Below are 19,027 nucleotides of genomic sequence, written 5' to 3'. Positions count from 1 at the left end.
CCGAGTTTACAGGATTGTGTATGTTTGGGGAGGAGACTCCGCTCCCCGGGCAGCAACTACAGGTCTGGGCAGGTCTGGAACATGGGTGGGGAAAGGCTGGTCACCCTGGAAGGAGCCCCCGCTTGGAGAAGCGTCACCAAGTGGACTGCACGCCATTCCATGAGCACGGTCGAGGCCCTTCCGAGGCTCCCCCTTGAGTTTCCTGCCCTGGCAGCTGCCCCAGGCCAGCTCGGGGTCACACACTCCAGTCTCCACCAGGGAAGAATCTTGTCCTTGTTTTGCCCAAGTGGATGTCGCTCAGGTTAGTGTCACTCCCCATGCTGGGGAACACCTGGGGAAGGAAGCCGTCTGCCTTTGTGGGTTTTGGGCCAGGGAACCTGTCCCTCCCCTAAGCCGAAGCTCGACCGCAACCACGGCTTTTGCGGCACCAAATCGAGCAGTTTTTCCCTAACGTGCATTCCCGGATTCCTGTTTTCTTGAGTAGTTTCTGTCTCTCGAGGGAAGAGAATTCGCAGCCCAAGGGATGAAACATCTGGGAGGACGTAAGGAAGCAGATGAGGGAATCCAATGTAGAAGGGTAGGTATTCCTTCACGGCAGGCTGGCCCCCGGGGCCCAGCAGGCCTCCTGTGCTGACCCAGCTCGGCCACTTCCCCATATGTACTCGGCCACCAGTGGCAGGAACTCTGGCAGGGACTCCCGTTTCTCGGCTCCTTTTCCTAAACAAGCAGGGACGGACTGCGGTAGCCTCCCCCCGCACCGGGTAAGGCGGAGGTGTGACCAGCAACAGGTTACAAGCGTTTCAGCGCATGTGATCTCAGCCAGCTTAATTTCAAGCAAGCAAAAGGGCAGATGCTAAACAGCTGAGCCACCCAGGCGTCCCTAATTTCCAGTTGAATGCTTTTACAACTTAACTCATTTTACAGTATTTCACGGATTCTATGATGCACTTTTTTCCCCCCTCACATTTTAACACTGAAATCAGGACAATGGAGTATTGTAATTGGCAAGGTTTTTTTTTTTTTTTAAAGATTTGATAAGAGTCAGTGGGGGTAGGGGCGGGGGGGTGGGTGGGGGAGAGAGAAGCAACTCCTTGCTGAGCAATGAGCTGGACTCAGGGCTTCATCCGACAACCCTGAGATCATGACCTAAGCCGGAATCAAGACTCGGAAGCTTTTTTTTTTAAGACTCGGAAGCTTAACAGACTAAGCCACCCTGGCGTCCTACAACTTTTCTTGTTTTAGAGGAAGTCTAAACATTGTCTGAAATTGTCATTATCTAACAGTCTAAATTTTTAAAGATTTTATTTATTAGAGCAAACACATGGCAGAGGGAGAAGTAGGCTCCCCACTGAGCAGGGAGCAAGATGTGGGGCTTGATCCTGGGATCATGACCTGAGCCAAAGGCAGACACTCAACTGACTGAGCCACCCAGGTGCCCCTGTCTAAATGTTTTAAGACATTTTTTAAAAACATAATGTCTTAAAAGATTTATTCAATGAAATATGATACAGTTCTTACTGCTCTCATCTCAACCACCATTGCCGCATGAACTGCTGACAACACTGGGAGAGACCCTGTACAGGTGGCAGATCGGGTCTCTGCCTTCCTAGCCTTTAGAATCTAGCAAATGTCCTGCAGCTCTTTCTGCCCCTAGCCTCTATCCCTTCTGGAGACACTCCCAGTTGGTGATCTTTCTAACATGCAATCAGGGCTGTTACTGCTGGCTGTCTCCCATGAAAGTACGATCTCGGACCCCTATCTCCACTGGGGACCGTGCAGAGATGGCCAAAGAGTGCCAGTGTCAGGAAATGCTTACTGTAACTTCTTGTCCAACAGGTTTTGGCCTAAGGTTTCAGTTTTAATATAACTGTTTATTCTCTTCCCTCCTGGGCCGGGCATCCCCAGAGCTTTGCAAAATGCCAGGGCTGTAAAGAGACTGCTGGGAAGTGAACTTTGCATGGAAACTGTGCCTCCTCTACTGGTCACCCAGACAGCACAGGCTTTCCCGTGTTCTTATTTAGCAGGAAAATTGAGGTACAGGCCTTCCTTAAAATAGGCACAGTGATACATACCCAGGCAAGTGAAAATCAGTTTCAGGAAGGAAACTTGGGTTTCTGATTTTATTACTGATAATTTATTGCACAAGTTTTTCTGCATCAAAAAAGTATCTGCTAAAAGGAGAAACAGCTGTGTCTGAATTCAGACTTCCTTCAGACTTCTGAAAGTATTTCCCCCAAAGAATCCACTCATCTAATTTTAAAGGAAATATACTTCTTACACAAGACAATCCAAACTGATGCAAAATATTTATTCCAAGTTAGTTATTTTATGCAGTAGTTTTTCCCCTCAACAGACTTGTGATAACCACATCTTTTAAATCTGTAAATAATGTTATCAAAATAATCTTAATCTTTGAAATCTCACAAAAATTTATATTTTACAATCCACCCTGAATATCAAGGCTGCAAGAATAACACAACATTTCCTATATCCAAATATTTTACAGCTGTACCCAAAAAGGAAAAGAAAGAAAGAAAGAGAAAGAAGAAAGAAAAAACCATGTATGCTTGGTTAAGGGCTAACGTTACCCGAGCAGCCAAAAATAAAATAAAATATCCAAATTATTAGCATTAATTTAATACAATTATAACTTCAATAGTCACTTTGTCATTGACAATGATTGCTTGAGCACTGAGCACAGGGGTGAGTGCCCCAAGGGCTGGTAGTAGAAGCTGTCGCTGCAGACCGGTGTCTCCTCCTCTCTGCACAGCCAGCTCCCACCTGTGCATCGCCCCATATATACTGTGTCTGTGTGTATGTGTGTATTTAAAAATTCTTTCCCATCACACAAACTTCTATTAAGCAGATAACAGGGAAGAACAACAACAACAAAAGCTAAACAAGCCAATTGCTCTCTCTTTGGGATATGATTATTTCCCTTGTGCATGAAGTATTCAACAACATAAGAAAAGGAAAAGAACGATTTCTTTTGTATACTCCCTAAACACACAAGCTGAGTTCACTGGGTCAGATTTGTGAGCGTTTATATGCCTACTTCCAGGCATCGTCATCAGATGTTTCGCTGCTACTGGTTTCCGTGTCTGAGTCCTCAAACTCTGCTTTACAAGTGCTTCTCCAAGCGGAGAACAGGCTGGAACCGCGGCTCTGCAAAAAGCCATTCTTCCCAAAGCCGTTTCTTCTCAGCTACGGTTAGCACAGGAAAAAGAGAAAACTGTCAAAAACTACAGTGGCAGCGGGCCCTGGAAAAGGCCAGTACTCAAAATTCTAGACAGAATATAGAGGCGGCCCCTCTTTAAAAAAAAAAAAAAAAAAAAAAAGATTTATTTATTCATGAGAGACACAGAGACACAGGCAGAGGGAGAAGCAGGCTCCGTGCAGGGAGCCTGACGTGAGACTTAATCCCGGGTCTCCAGGATCATGCCCTGGGCCAAAGGCAGACCAGACAGACTGCCCAACAGCTGAGCCACCCAGGTGTCCCAAGAGGGGGCCCTTCTAAGAGATTCAAGATTTCTTATAGCTGTGCTTTTCAAACTTTATTTTTTATTTTTAATTATTTTTTATTTATTTATTCATGAGAGACAGAGAAAGAGGAAGAGGGAGAAGCAGGCTCCATGTAGGGAGCGCGATGTGGGACTCGATCCCGGATCTCCAGGATCACACCCTGCACTGAAGGCAGGCGCCAAATCGCTGAGCCACCACCCAGGCTGCCCGCTTTTCAAACTTTAATGTGCAAATCAATCACCTATGGATCTTTTTTTAAAATGCAGATTCTGGGACGCCTGGGTGGCTCAGCGGTTGAGTGTCTGCCTTCTGCTCACGGTGTGATCCTGGAGTCCCGGGATCGAGTCCTGCATCGGGCTCCCTGCATGGAGCCTGCTTCTCCCTCTGCCTGTCTCTCTCTCTCTCTGTGTCTCTCATGGATAAATAAAATCTTAAAAAGAAAATGCAGATTCTGACTCAGTAGGTAGGGTTTCAGATGATGACAAGGATCAAGGGAGTAGTTCTGAGTAGCAAAGTCTTTATGTCAACCATAATTTCTCTTTATAGGACTTAATACATTGTTATTTGTCCTTTTTTTTAAATTTTTATTTATTTATGATAGTCACAGAGAGAGAAAGAGAGAGAGGCAGAGACTCAGGCAGAGGGAGAAGCAGGCTCCATGCACCGGGAGCCTGATGCGGGATTCGATCCCGGGTCTCCAGGATCGCGCCCTGGGCCAAAGGCAGGCGCCAAACCGCTGCGCCACCCAGTGATCCCTGTCCTTTAAATATAAATACCATAAATATAAATAAAATATAAATATAAATAGCACCAGAATGTAAAATCCAAGAGGTCTGCAGACTCCATTTATCTTGTTCACTGCTATATACTCTAGGACCTGGCAGTGTCTCACCCACAAAAAGAATCCAACTATTTGTTGAATAAATTCAAATAGGCTGTTTCTTGGCTCCAGAGAGTATCAGAGGCAAACCTCAGGGCCGGAGGCAGGGGAGGACGAGTCTGCTTCCCTAGAGACCCAGGTCAGCCCCTAACTCTGGAACACAGCCTTGTGGCTCTGATAAGGGGGTAGAGCTGCCACGATGAAAGAACATACTAATTTCTGAGATCTGCTAGCCTGACCTAGTTCTTCTGTCCACTACTGGAGATCCCTACTGCCTAGGCAGTGATACGTTCCTCTGTATTTCTTCTATGGCAACTTAATTTACATTTTCTTTTCCAAGCTCCTTCTCTCACACTAAACTGGGGCCAAGTGCAAGGACTGTCCTGGTTCCTTTCTTTCCTCATCCTTAACAGGTCTCCAGGAAAAGTTTAGGACATACCTGCTCTGTTTTCATGTGGAACTCTCTGAGCTCATCTTCTGTGAGGGGGAGGCAATTCTCATCATTTTCGGGATATTCCTGCCATCCCATTGCTTTCAATAACCTGGTAGAGGGAGGTCAGGCAAAGAAAATATGACACCTTTCAGCACAAGTGGGAAGCCCACAACTTTCCAGAGAAAATTAACTCACCCAGGGGCAATGGTAGTCCCTTAAATTTTTCTTTTCTCCCCAGTAGGATAAGCTTTCTTTTTTTTTCCCAAATTAATTAATTTATTTGAGAGAAAAGAGTCTAAAAGAGACAAAGTATATGAGCACGGGGGAGGGGGGGCAGGGAGGGAAGGGAGAGAATCCTCAAGCTTTCTGCTGAGTGAGCCTGATGCAGGGCTCAACTCTAGGACCCCCAGATCATGACCTGAACCAAAATCAAGAGTTGGCCGTCCAACTGACAGCCACCCACGTGCCCCTCCCCAGTGGGATAAGCTTTAATTATGGCTACTTAGTTGTTTGAATTAAACGAGGGATCTCCACAGTTGTTCTTTCCAGAGCGTAAGAGCTATAGACAGGAGATAGTAGCAGCAGCAGAAAATAAGACTGCATAGGAGCCAAAGTGTAAGGGCCCTCTCTGACAGACAGAACAAAGAAAGAAATCTCACTTTTGTCTTTTGTAAGCAAATTAGCACATCTCCACATGTAACTAAGTTCTCTCAATTTCATGGCAATGTGGTCTCCTTCATACTCTTGTGATCTTGCTGACTCCTAAAGTTCTACCGGATAGGAACTTCCTTTCAGGAAGGTACTGCCACACATGGCAGGCCCCCCATCTGCTATCCAGGTGCCCAAACCGTTGGCAGCTCTGTGTTTAAGACCCTCATTTAAAGAATAAGCTCCATCCATGGGGATCTTATACCTCCCAAGGCCCTATAAAGTGATCCTTATAATGGATCACTTGGGCTAGGAGGGTCCAAGGGCCAGCACAACAGTCCTAGAAAACAAGTTCCCCTCTCCAAATGGAGTTATAAACAGAGTCTGAAACTAAACTACATGAAAACCTTGGAAAGCAAAGCTGGCAAATCTGTACAGGAAAGCCCAGTGGGCAACAGACCAAGCTGGGGCATAAAAAGAGAACAGGTTATGGTGCCCATAGACACTTCTCTTTGTAGGCTAGACTCAATATGACATGCCTTAGGATGTTCAAGCTCCTTAAAGGCCATACACAGCATGCCCTGTGATCTGATCTTCACTTACCTGTGCTCTGCTTCCAGAGAGTGTGAGAGTACTTCCCCTTCCTCCTCCACAGGGAGAGTAAGACCATTCTGATGACAGCCTTCCTCACCATTTTCCTTTGGTTCAGGTGTGCTGTTGTCTTCCAACTGAAATAAGAAAGGACACACTTGGTTTAATGATCCTTTGTGGCAAGATACATAATCTATAAGATTAAGGAGTCAGAACTGAGGAAAGCGCTCTCCAGAAAACAACTTTAGCCCACAAGTTTTCCCCATTTAAAAATGAGGATTTGTGGGGATCCCTGGGTGGCTCACTGGTTTGGCACCTGCCTTCAGCCCAGGGTGTGACCCTGGAGTCCCGGGATCGAGTCTTGCATCGGGCTCCCTGCATGGAGCCTGCTTCTCCCTCTACCTGTGTCTCTGCCTCTCTCTCTCTCATGAATAAATAAATCTAAAAAAAAAAAGAGGATTTGCTTATCTTACTAAGATTTCTAAAGTTTACCAACTAGTCAGGATCTTAACTTCAGGTTATGTCAATGGTGGTAGATGTGAATTGATACTAATGCAGTATCAATGCTCTAGTCTTAACAATTTGGACTAGAGAACTACTGTGTTCAACTTCAAAAAGTTCACCTTCCTAGAGTCTTTTGCAACTAGGAGCTGCCATCTGACAGTGGGCCAATGTTGTGCTCATTGCAGGGTGTAGCTTTTAAGAAAGCATTTAAAAAAAGGACAGACATGATCTTCCTTCAGGTTTTTGGCTTCCTGTCCTTTCCTTAACCAGAATATAGAGGGGAAGTATAGAGGGCAAAACCACTCTAGCCCAAGGTGATCAAAAGTTGTAAGTTTTCTTTTTCTTTCTTTCTTTTTCTTTCTCTTTCTTTCTTTCTTTCTTTCTTTCTCTCTCTCTCTTTTTCTTTCTTTCTTTCTTTCTTTCTTTCTTTCTTTCTTTCTTTCTTTCTCTTTCTTTCTTTCTTTCTTTCTTTCTTTCTTTCTTTCTTTCTTTCTTTCTTTCTTTCTTTCTTTCTTTCTTTCTTTCTTTCTTTCTCCCTCCCTCCCTCCCTCCCTCCCTCTCTCTCTCCCTCCCTCCCTCTCTCTCTCTCTCTCTTTCTTTCTTCGTGAGAGACTGAGAGAGGGGCAGAGACACTGGCAGAGGGAGAAGCAGGCTCTGAAGGGAACCTGATGCAGGACTTGATCCCAGGACCCTGGGATCATGCTCTGAGCCAAAGGCAGATGCTCAATAGCTGAGCCACCCAGGCATCCCAAGTTGTAAGCTTTCTGATAATCCCAATGAGCTTAATCTCTTAGCCTGCAACTTCTTTGTTTTTTGTTTTTTAAAGATTTTATTTATTTATTCATGAGAGACACAGAGAGAGGTGCAGAGACACAGGCAGAGGGAGAAGCAGGTTCCATGCAGGGAGCCCGATGTGGGACTCGATCCCGGTTCCCCAGGATCACACCCTGGGCCGAAGGTGGCGCTAAACCGCTGAGCCACCCGGGCTGCCCTAGCCTGCAACTTCTAACTTTCTTGTTGTGGGATATAAAAAAACCTCCCTCTTGTTTTATGCTATTTTTCAGATTTTATTATACTGCAATTAAATATAATCCTGATAAAAGCTTCTGTAATTTATCAACTTTTTACAGCACTAACCCATTCAAGACTTTAAGAAAGCACATATACAACACAGGAAAATCCCTATGCTGCCCCAGAAAAACCTTATGCTCTTACATCCTCCAGCTTGTCACAGTCTCTGTTCTCTGAGAAGTCTCCATTCCGGTCATCCTTTAGAGTCTTCAAAAACTCACTCTTCCTGTCGGTAGTTCGGCGGGTCAGCTTGGTCAGGCGAGAGGAGCTGATCTCAATTGGAGGAGTAGTGCTGGAGGGACTCTGGGCAAATAACACAAAGAGGTTGTTCCTGATAGCAAACAGCAAGAACTGGGATTCTCTGGGTCACTTCTACATGGTATTAATTTCTGGAATCTGGTAGCCTAATTATCACTGTGTTTTGTTTTGTTTTAAACCAAAAATAAACTATCCTTTTCATTTAAACAGACTTCAGCTTCACAGGGTTTTTGCAGTTAAGACTGGATGGCTTATACAGCACCTCTGATCTTTTTACAGACTCGAGCCACAATGCCAGTCTGCCACAGGCTGGACCCAGTCTACCACACAGAGACTACTCTACTCAGCTACTGCCCATCTCTGGGCTAAGCACACTACAAAAGAAATGGAATTAGAGCTGTACATGTCACACTGTGTATCTTAGTTTTAGTAAATGGCAAATTGGCAATTGCAGAAAAGGCTGCTTGGCCTTATCTTCAACTCACCTCTTTATTTTTTTTATTTTTTAAAAAAATATTTATTTATTCATGAGAAACACAGAGAAAGAGAGAGAGAGGCAGAGACACAGGCACAGAGAGAAGCAGGCTCCATGCAGGGAGCCTGACGTGGGACTCGATCCCAGGTCTCCAGGATCACGCCCTGAGCTGAAGGCAGATGCTCAACCGCTCAGCCACCCAGGTGTCCCTCAACTCACCTCTTTAGGAGAGCTTAAAACTGCGCCACCAGCCAGTACTGGTTTGGTAACAGAGATTGGACTGGTAAAGGCGGACTCCCGGCCAGAGGAAAGGGATCCTGATTTGTGTTCCATTCTGTTAGCTTTCCATGCACTGGGCTATGTGGGAAGAAAGAACAAATCAGACCACGTATGGAGACAGAAGCTCAGCCTGGAAGATCACATGAAGCGAGTAAAATGTTACGTGGGGACACGAGTACTAAAGCTTACCCATCTTAACATGTTTGGGAGGTATGCAATCTCTTTCTGAGGTTAGACACTTGAAGGAAAAAAGCAGATGGGAACCAGAAGTGTCCTGGGTTATTAATAGGTATACTCAAAGAGAGCTCTGGTTCGGTAAGTGTGGGAGATGCTGAGGAGAGTAAAGTTCAACAGTTTTCTTCACTATGCCATTTGTTAAAGCATTTATGCAGGGGGAGAAGCAGTCTCCATGCAGGGAGCCCAATCAATCCCAGGTCTCCAGGATCAGGCCCTGGGCTGAAGGTGGCACTAAACTGCTGAGCCACCCGGGCTGCCCTAAAAATTCTTTAAAAACTAAAAATCAGGATTACATCAGAGGTTAACAAACACACCATAAAAAGAGAACATTTTGCAGTCCAGTAAGTTTAGAAAATACTGCCTCTCAAATTCACATGTGCCCCATAATCCCAATTCTTAGAAAAAGGAAAAAAAAAAAAAAAAGCTGTTTTCCAGGAACTTCAACGACAGGAAGCTATTTCTAGGCCAGGGTGGGCAAGTAAATGGCAAGATAATCTGGTTTGCTCCCTTCTCTGCTTGGCCTGTGGGGTCTAGGACCATTCTGTCACTATGGTCCTGGTCCCAATTATGGCTGGGCACCATTGTGCAGCTGGAAAATTCCTTTTTTCTTTTTATTATTTTTATTTTTTATTTTTTAAAGATTTTATTTATTTATTCATAGACACACAGAGAGAGGCAGAGACACAGGGAGACGGAGAGGGAGACGCAGGTTCCATGCAGGGAGCCCGATGTGGGACTCGATCATGGGTCTCCAGGATCACACCCTAGGCTGCAGGTGGTGCCAAACCGCTGCGCCACCGGGGCTGCCCCCCTTTTTCTTTTTAAAAAGATGTATTGGGATGCCTGGATGGCTCAGTGGTTGAGCGGCTGCCTTCAGCTCAGGGTGTGATCCTGGAATCCTGGGATCGAGTCCCACATTGGACTCCCTGCTTCTCCCTCTGCCTGTGTCTCTGCCTCTCTTTCTCTCTCTGTGTCTCTCATGAATAAATAAATAAAATCTTAAAAAAAAAACCCAAAAAAACTCATTTATACCTCACAAAAACTTAAAAAAAATAGGTACTACTATCCCATTGTATAGATGATAAAACAGAGACTTAGCACTTATAAACTTGCCCACGGTCATATCACAAAGAAGGTGCAAAGAGGGGATGCCTGAGTGGCTCAGTCCATTAAGTGTTTGCCTTTAGCTTAGGTCATGATCCTCGGGTCCTAGGATTGAGCCCCACGTTGGGTTCCCCATTCAGTAAGGAGTCTGCTTCTTCCTTTCCCTGCTACTCATGGTCTCTTACGCTATTTCTCTCTCCAATAAATAAATAAAATCTTAAAAAAAAAAAAAAAAAAGGTGCAAAGTGGACTCTATCTACTCCAGAGACCTGCTGTTAATTTCCACGCCATACTGTTTCCTAGGCAGTACTCTCTTGACTTACATTCACATTCTTTCCCTTCTATATCAGACAAACAAGTATCTTACACCCTTTCAAAGATAAATCCACTCATGAATCAGTTTTATTCCCACTCATTTCTTCCTAGGCCATGATCCTTTAATGAACTCTTTCAAGTATACTCCAAGTTGCCCTCAAGGGCTTCTTCTTCTTTTTTTAAAGATCATTCATTCATTCATTCATGAGAGACACAGGCAGAGGGAGAAGCAGGTTCTCTGCAGGGAGCCTGATGTGGGATTCGATCCTAGGGCCCCGGGATCATGACCTGAGCCAAAGGCAGACGCTCAACCACTGAGCCACCCAGGTGCCCCTCAAGGGCTTCTTCCTATATTTTCTTCATCCTTTCACTTAACTTTCCCATCACCTACATTCTATTTACTTTTATTTTCAAATCTCAAAGTTGCCACTACCTCCACTTCCACCCACATAATTCCAGAACCCCCTGAGATCTTGTTTCATCCCTATACTACTCTCCTAAAACCTCAACTCAAGGTCACCTAAACCTTTCCAAGCACTAAGGTCAAAAACCCTTTATCAGTTACTTTCCTCAACCTGATAGCAGCATTTGTCAAGTGTTGACAAACCCAGTTGCTATCTTAAACTCATCCACCCAAATTTTTGTGATAGCATGCTATTTTTTTTTGATGTCTGAATTAGTTTCTTAGCCCCACTGACTATATCATTATTTTCTTAATATTTATAAATTATTTAATATTCCTCCAACTTTTATTTTCCCACTCTTTATTTATTTATTTTTTAAAAGATTTTATTTATTCATTCATGAGAGACATACAGAGAGAGAGAGAGAGAGAGAGAGAGAGAGAGAGAGGCAGAGACACAGGCAGAGGGAGAAGCAGGCTCCATGCAAGGAGCCCGACATGGGACTCGATCCTGGGTCTCCAGGATCCCACTCCGGGCTGCAGGCGGTGCTAAACTGCTGGGGCGCCGGGGTTGCCCGAAAGCTTCATTCATTACCACTAGGATAAGGACCTCTTGTCTGGATATTTCCCTAGTGCTCACAGGAGTAATTAATGATCATTTACAATCCCCAAATATGTCCAGTGTTTTCTGGTTTCAGAACTTGTATTTAACTTCTTTAAGCTTCTCTTATGATCTGCAATACTCTCCAGACTTTTTTCTGCCTATTCAAATCTGGACCATCCTCCAAAAGTCAGTTCAAATGACAAATTTTCAGCAAAATTTTCCTCAATGGTCATAATCTGAACTGATCTTGATCCTCTGAACTGACTGAACACTAATGTTTAATTCATTTAGTTATTCTAAGTCTATTTAGAATTTGTTGGGATCCCTGGGTGGCGCAGCGGTTTAGCGCCTGCCTTTGGCCCAGGGCGCGATCCTGGAGACCCGGGATTGAATCCCACGTCGGGCTCCTGGTGCATGGAGCCTGCTTCTCCCTCTGCCTGTGTGTCTCTTCCTCTCTCTCTCTCTCTCTCTCTCTCTGTGACTATCATAAATAAAAATTAAAAAAAAAAAAAAAAAGAATTTGTTATTAGCATCTGTTACTATTTTATTTTATGCATAATCACACGACCTTTTATATTGTTATATCTTATCCCAATTAGACTTTCAGTTCATGGAGAGTCACAACCAATGTTGTTACTTCTTTGTATTACTCAGAACCACCAAACACTGCTTACACACAGAGGAAAATGAATAAATGCTCATTAGTTTCCCTCTCAATAACAAAGTAAATTCTATTTTTTAAAAAGATTTTATTTATTTATTCAGAGAGAGAGAGAGAGAGAGAGAGAGAGCCTGAGTCACAGGCAGATGGAGATGCAGGGAGCCCGGTGTGGGACTTGATCCTGGGTCTCCAGGATCACACCCCAGGGTGCAGGCAGCGCTAAACCGCTGTGCCACCGGGGCTGCCAACCAAGTAAATTCTAATTACTTGTGTATGGTGGCTACAATTCATTAAAGCAATTATTATGTGCTTTTGTGAGGGTGCTAGGGATACAAATATGAAAAGGACCTGAAGGCTGCCCTTAAGGAGATTACAAGTGAGGAAATAAAGAGATGCAATAAAGTGTTATAGATATTATGATAAGAGACAGAGTGCTATTCAGAGATATAAAGATTAATGAGATCTTTAGATGTGTGTGATAGAAAAGGATTCACAGAGCAAATGGCATGAATTTGAAGGATGAATAATTTCCTACATAAGAGAAAGAAGAGGTAGTAAAATATAAAAGATGGATTAGGCTTAGAGTATAAAGAATTATACATGCCACTGGCGAAGGAGTTTGACTTGTACTGTACTGTAGCAACAGGGTTGACAAGGAATACCCATGGGTATGAGGCTTGTTTCTATATGGCCCATGAGCTAAAAAATACTTTTTATATTTTTCAAGTGTTGTAAAGGAAACAAAAATCAGAAAAAAAAGAAAAAGAAAAGAAAGGAAAAATATAACAAAAACTGTATGTCATATGTGACCAGCAAAGCCTAAAATATTATCTGGCTCTTTATAGAAAAAGTTTACCAAACCCTGCTATAGACGGTTTGGGACTGCTGAAGTGATTGAGGAAAGGATGTCATATATTCAAATTGTTTTAGGATGATCATTCTGGCAGTTCTGTGCAAAATGAATATAGAGAGATGAGGAAATAGTAGGGTGCACTACAATAGTACCGGGAGGTAACAAGGGCATAGAACATCATAGAGGGAATAACAAACAGGGAATTTATAATTGCTTGGTAGAGGGGAATGAGTAAGGAGGAGGAGGAAATAAGAAGCCAATCTAGAGAATCAGCTAAGTGATCAGATGGATGTTGATGCTTTTAATGGAAACAGCATGGAAACAGCAGAGAAGAAGCAGGTTTATGAGATAAAGCTAATGAGTATGAGAAGCCTATTAAAAATCCAGTTAGAAGTAGAGAGTTTGGAGACAGAGTAAAATACTACACATATATTAGATATTGAATGAATATCTGGTGAATGATTCAACGGGAAAAAAATAAATTTACTAAAATTTTTCCTGGTTTCCAGACCTCTGCTATAGAAGGTTCTTACATGGATTCCAAATCATACCTTGGAAGGAGGTGGTGCAGGCTTAGGAACCAGGTTCTTATAGACACTTGGAACCATGGTTGATGATTTGTTCCCATTTGCATGGTGAGATCCTGGTGAGGTGAATGCAGCGGAGAAGGCAGCAGAAGGATCTTCTTTGGAAACTTTTTTGATGACTAGCATTTTGGAGGGTTGCTTGGCACTAGGTGGGTTTTCTGTGAGACAAAATAGTGAAGAGACAAAAGAACGTCAAATAATGGTTAACATGAGGCACAGTTAATATGAAGTCCTCACTTTCAACAAAGAGCTGTCACTTGAGACTGAGGGACAAACATTTCCTGGTGTGCACTTAACAGGTATTCTTGAAAATGACAATACTTGGGAATTATAGGAAAAAGGCAGCACATGAATCTAAATTCATAAATCAACCAGGAAGCCCAAAAGTGTTAGTAATCCTTTAGGGGCATAACTTGTCTAGTGTATGATGTGTTCACTCAGGCACACACCAAACAAGAATGTATCCAAGGGTGACAGTTCCTGTCAGTATGAGAATGGAGAGAGATGTGGAAATTGGGGAAAGGAGGCTACCTTGGGACCTTCTGATGAGGCAAAGTGAAGCAAAGCTTTACACTATTAACAAAGGGGAAACAGTACAACAGGCACCTTTAATCCTATAGTTCAAGATTCAAAACCAGTACTTAGATATATTAAAGCCTTCCTAATAAGATTCCTAACTACTGAATAGGTCTAATGTAGGGACTAGGAGAGTCTCATTTGTAAATGCCAACAATTCCAAAACTACAGATTACATTTGGTATGAAATACACTGATTTGTCTCTTAATTTTTTATAAGGCTAATTATTCCCAACATGTACACATAATCGTGTGTATTTATGTTTTTATCCAGCCCTCTACAACAAGCAACATTTATAACTGCCAAACCTGCCCCTTAACCCCCCAAACAAAAAAATATCCTCAACTACTGGAACCTGGTTGAACAAAATCATCTACAGGATGTAGTATTATACAGCCTTTCAAAGAACATTTCAGAAGACTAATATGAATGAATGCTTAGAATATACCATTATATTTGCCTACCAAATATTTAGGAGATAATTATAACTCATAAAATTCAATTTAATTGTTTACAAATGAATTAGCAATGTTAATTAAACATTACTTCTTACAAGCTTTAGATAATTCTCCCTTTGCTTAAAATCTGCTTTCAAATTCAGGGCTCTACAAGCTCTCAATTATCTGTATTATGACTCCACTACCATTATATTTCAATGGTATTCTGGGTGGGCAGAGTAAGAGATGTAACAGGTGTTAGTTACCATGTGCAAATGGATGAGATGAAGAAAAAAGAGAAAGAAACAAACAAAAAAGAGATAAAGAATTTTTGCTCCTCTCCATGCTAAGAAAAATGTAAAATTGTGCCTTTAAAATGGCAAAATCTACCTACCCCACACTCCAGAAGGGGTCCCAATAGGTCTGCATGGCTGATTCTGTTTGCCAGCTTCTGGATTCAAAGAAGGCTAGGAAAAAAGGGATATTAATGGTTGATAAAGAAAGCTAATCATTTTGGCACTTTTCACAAAGTAGCCATCACCATGGAACCTATCTGATAATTATGTATCAGCAGCACATATTTAACGCTGTATTCAGAATCAACAACTGAGCAGAAGATATCAAAATGCTAAACCAATAGATCTTACATTAATCTCAGGTTCTCTTTGGTTTCATTTCCTTTAACGTAAGAGGATTAAAAAAAATTTTTTTAAATAAACAGACTAAATGTGCAAGTTCTCATCTTCTGATAGGATATGCACGTCAAATAAGGAGGCACAGAAAACTGAACGGACAAGAATGTAGATCACTTTTCTCAGATTTAAGGACAATCTGGTCAGGGAAATGTGTAGTATGTGTAGTTTTTCTAAGACTGCTTTATGGCAGAAGCAGACCACGTGCCAGGCTGGGACTGTGCTAGGAATACAAAGGCAATTAAGACCGTTAAGAAGAGCCTCTGTGCCCGCAAGAGTCACAGTCCCCACTACAAAGATATACACTTGTAGACAAATAAGCACAGTAAAAGGTTACAGGGTCTATGATAAAAATTTATTATTAGGGAAGAAGGAATAGCCAATTCCATGTGAAAGAAGTGCTATCAGAAAAGGTTTCATTAGAGGTTTGATGGACTAAGAAGAATCCTTAAAAGATGAATTCCAAAGCTGGAAAAGTGATTCCAGGATCATATTGCTCAATGAATACCCAGACAGGAAAGTATGAAAAATATTCAGAGATCTGCAAATAGTTTAGAATGATTAGTACTAGGGAAGGAAGGGACCTTCCTTTCTGTGGTGAAAGAGAGGTCTGGCAAAATAGGCAAGAGCCAGATTTTTCAGGAAGACTAAATTTTATTCTGTAGATATTGAAGATCCATCTTTCATGCAGTTAATATAATCCATAGTCATTTAGTTTACAACAGTCCAGTAGCAGCTTGAAGGATGTGTTTGAGAGGTTTAAACATCAACTAGGAGACCATTAGAGGAGACCAATTCCATAGTTCAGGATAGTAATGAATGTAACAGGAATAGAGAAAGAGATGAGGGAAAGGATGGAAAAGTTAAGAGCAATAAACTGGACTTAACGAACTGTACAGGAGGTGTGAGTATGATACTGGTGTCCATGCCCAAACTTTATAATGTGTAATAGAGTAGGAAAATAGCTTTTCAGTACGATTACACACAGAACATTAAACAAACAGAAAGATGCCCAGACTCCACTATGGGGCTTCTGAATAAAAAATTCTCCAGGGATGGAGCCCCAGGTGTGTACAATACATCAAGGTGAGCACCACAAGCACAGAACAAGCACAGATACATACATACTGAACAACCAACTCATATTTAAATGGACAAATTAGTGACAAAATATGAAGGACAGATAAATACACTCTTCTGGATGGAAAACATAGGTAGCAGGAGTCCCATGGATAAAAGCTGTATTTTCCTATTTTAATTTGCTTGTGTTCTTAGTCACATTCTATTTAGGGTATTCAGAGATACTGCCCCTATTTATATGGTATCTTTTCTTTCCACTGATTTTTTAAAATAGTAAAATGTAACACAGATACAAAAAAAAAAAATGCAGAAAACAAATGGGCAAAAGTTCTTGTAATCACCACTCGGGTCACTCAGTTTAAGCAACAGAATATTACCAGCCAAACCAGAAACATTTTATAAGCTTCATTCAAAAAAACAAATAAAAAACCAACAAAAATCAAAACAAACCTACCTCGCCTCTAAAAATAACCATTACCTCACCTATAGTGATCACTTCTTTGCTTTCTTTTACCACCCGAGGTCATATCCCTCAAAATGAGTTTTGTCTCCAAAAAACATCTATTAATTCTCTTAACCTACAGGTTACTTAAAAAAATCTTACCCCTCTGTATTCCCTATAAACTGGTAGTTGGTTCAAGACTATAGAACCCTTCTACACACATCTTTATTTTTGCAAGGCAGCTTCTTACTAGTTTTGGGTTCTTCCATTAGGAGACACATAGTGTCTGATTATGCTTCTTTTTGTGATGTTGGCAGACATAGATGCTCATGGCCTAAAACTAAAACTCACTACAAGCTGCAAAATGATGATCTTCCAGTTTTGTCATTCCTTCTTTATTAGCTAGTATCCTTCCATAAGGAACCTCCTCTCATCTATTTGGTGACTTAGTGGTTCAATCCAGAGGGATAGGTAGACTACGTGCTTGTTTCTAAGGTGAGGTATCACTGTGAACTCACAAATTTAATCAGTATCTTTAACTGATGTATGAAATATTTGTATTTGGCCAGTGGGAACCTCTTCAATTTGGCTTCTGAATCCTTTTACTTTTTTAAAAAGATTTTATTTATTTATTCATGAGAGACACACAGAGAGGCAGAGACATATGCAGAGGGAGAAGCAGGTTCCCTGCAGCGAGCCTGATGTGGGACTCAATCCCTGAATCCCGGGATCCCGGAATCCCAGGATCATGCCGAGTTGAAGGCAGATGCTCAACTGCTGAGCCACCCAGGTGTCCCTTCTGAATTCTTTTGATACAACTCTAGTAGTTTTTAATTACTTCTTTGCTATGTAGTATGACAAAATATCCCAAGCTTATCTTACAAATATCCTGTCCAGAAATGGTATTTCAAGACTACGGTCTGGGCACTAACAATGCTAACTGCTAAGGGGCTGGTCAGTTTTTAGGTCTTTTCACTGGACAGAATCTACATATATGCATTTCCATTTTTCAAAAAAGATTTTATTTATTTATGAGAGAGAGAGACACAAGCAGAGGGAGAAGCAGGCTCCACGCAGGGAGCCTGATGTGGGACTTGATCCCAGGATTCCAGGATCATGCCCTGGGCCAAAGGCAGACGCTCAACCACTGGAGCATCCCCATACATACATTTTCAAAGATAAAATATATCATGACCTCTTATTGATATTTCTAATATATACTGAGAAACTTGAGTTTTTACCAAACATCTATCTATACTTCCTTTCTTCTATGCCAAGAATCCTGATTCTCAAGGTATGGAATATTATATTCAATCATTCCATCCTGTACTGCACACAACAGTATCAGAGTAACGATATCAACATTACGCTACCAATATGACTAATAAAATGGTAGTTTGTATAGGCTCTCCCCATTCTCCCATTATAAAGTTATGCTTTTTCTAGACTGAGTCCATAGCTATTACATGCTAAAGTCTTTTAACTCTTATTTAGTTCTACAATTAATCAAATATTATTTTCCACCCTTTTATTTTTCTGGTTAGTTTCCTTGTCTGAGGCTTGTTGTCTAACACTTGCCTCAGGAAAAAGTCTTGGGAACAATATTCCAAATTCTCACGGCTTTTTGTGACTTTTATTATTTTTTTAAAGATTTATTTACTCATTTTTACAGAGAAAGCATGAGTCGGGGAAGGGGGAAAGGGAGAGAATCTCAAGCTGACTCTCTGCTGAGCATGGAGCCAGATGGGGTGCTTGATCGCACAGTACCGAGATCATGACCTGAGACAAAATCAAGAGTCGTCAGTTCAATAGACTGAGTCACCCAAGTGTATTTGTGACTTTTATAACTGAAGATTAGTGTGCTAAGAGTATAAATTGTTGGCTAACATTTTGAGTACTGTAATTCTTATTCCATTGACTTCTGTTATAAAACTTTGTCAAAGTCTGATTTTCTTTCTCCTATAAGTTACTTGGACTTGATGCTCAAAGGATAGTTTTCTTTTTCACTTGAGCCTAGCATTTTATAAGCCTATGTAGGTACTGGCTGTTCTAGCTATATCCTTTCAATTCATAGCTTCAAATCTTACTGTATTTCAGAAAGCTATCTTGAATTATAATTTTTAGCCTTTAAAAAGCTGTTTTTTCTGTGTGTATAGGATATTATATATCTTATATATATATATAATCTTTTCTATATATATATCTTATATATATATAATCTTTCTTTTTTGGCCAACTATGTATCATTTCTCAATTCTAACTTTTATTATTATTTTAAAAACAATGATGCATTATAACATTTTTTATTAAGTAAACTCTACCCCCAGTGTGGGGCTTGAGCTCAAGACTGAGACAGAGTCATGAGCTCCTCAAT

The 19,027-nt window shown here is 41.6% G+C and overlaps 1 protein-coding gene across 4 annotated transcripts in view; it reads right to left on the bottom strand.

The window, feature by feature from the left end:
• Positions 1–2,287: 2,287 nt before the first annotated feature.
• Positions 2,288–19,027, bottom strand: part of GPBP1L1 (GC-rich promoter binding protein 1 like 1) — a 61,420-nt gene continuing 44,680 nt past the window's right edge. For all 4 annotated transcript variants that reach the window (XM_072772377.1, XM_072772376.1, XM_072772375.1 and 1 more), the window contains exons 6-12: positions 14,834–14,906; positions 13,390–13,583; positions 8,602–8,739; positions 7,794–7,952; positions 6,087–6,211; positions 4,842–4,944; positions 2,288–3,204 (exon numbers count right to left, since the gene is read on the bottom strand). In XM_072772377.1, the coding sequence (XP_072628478.1) occupies positions 3,052–3,204; positions 4,842–4,944; positions 6,087–6,211; positions 7,794–7,952; positions 8,602–8,739; positions 13,390–13,583; positions 14,834–14,906 (945 nt within the window). In that variant the 3' untranslated portion in view covers positions 2,288–3,051. The remainder of the gene's footprint in view (positions 3,205–4,841; positions 4,945–6,086; positions 6,212–7,793; positions 7,953–8,601; positions 8,740–13,389; positions 13,584–14,833; positions 14,907–19,027) is intronic.

The sequence above is a fragment of the Canis lupus genome, chromosome 13 (genome assembly GCF_048164855.1).
Source record: "Canis lupus baileyi chromosome 13, mCanLup2.hap1, whole genome shotgun sequence".
Taxonomy (NCBI): domain Eukaryota; kingdom Metazoa; phylum Chordata; class Mammalia; order Carnivora; family Canidae; genus Canis; species Canis lupus.
This window is presented reverse-complemented; position numbering and strand designations above follow the sequence as displayed.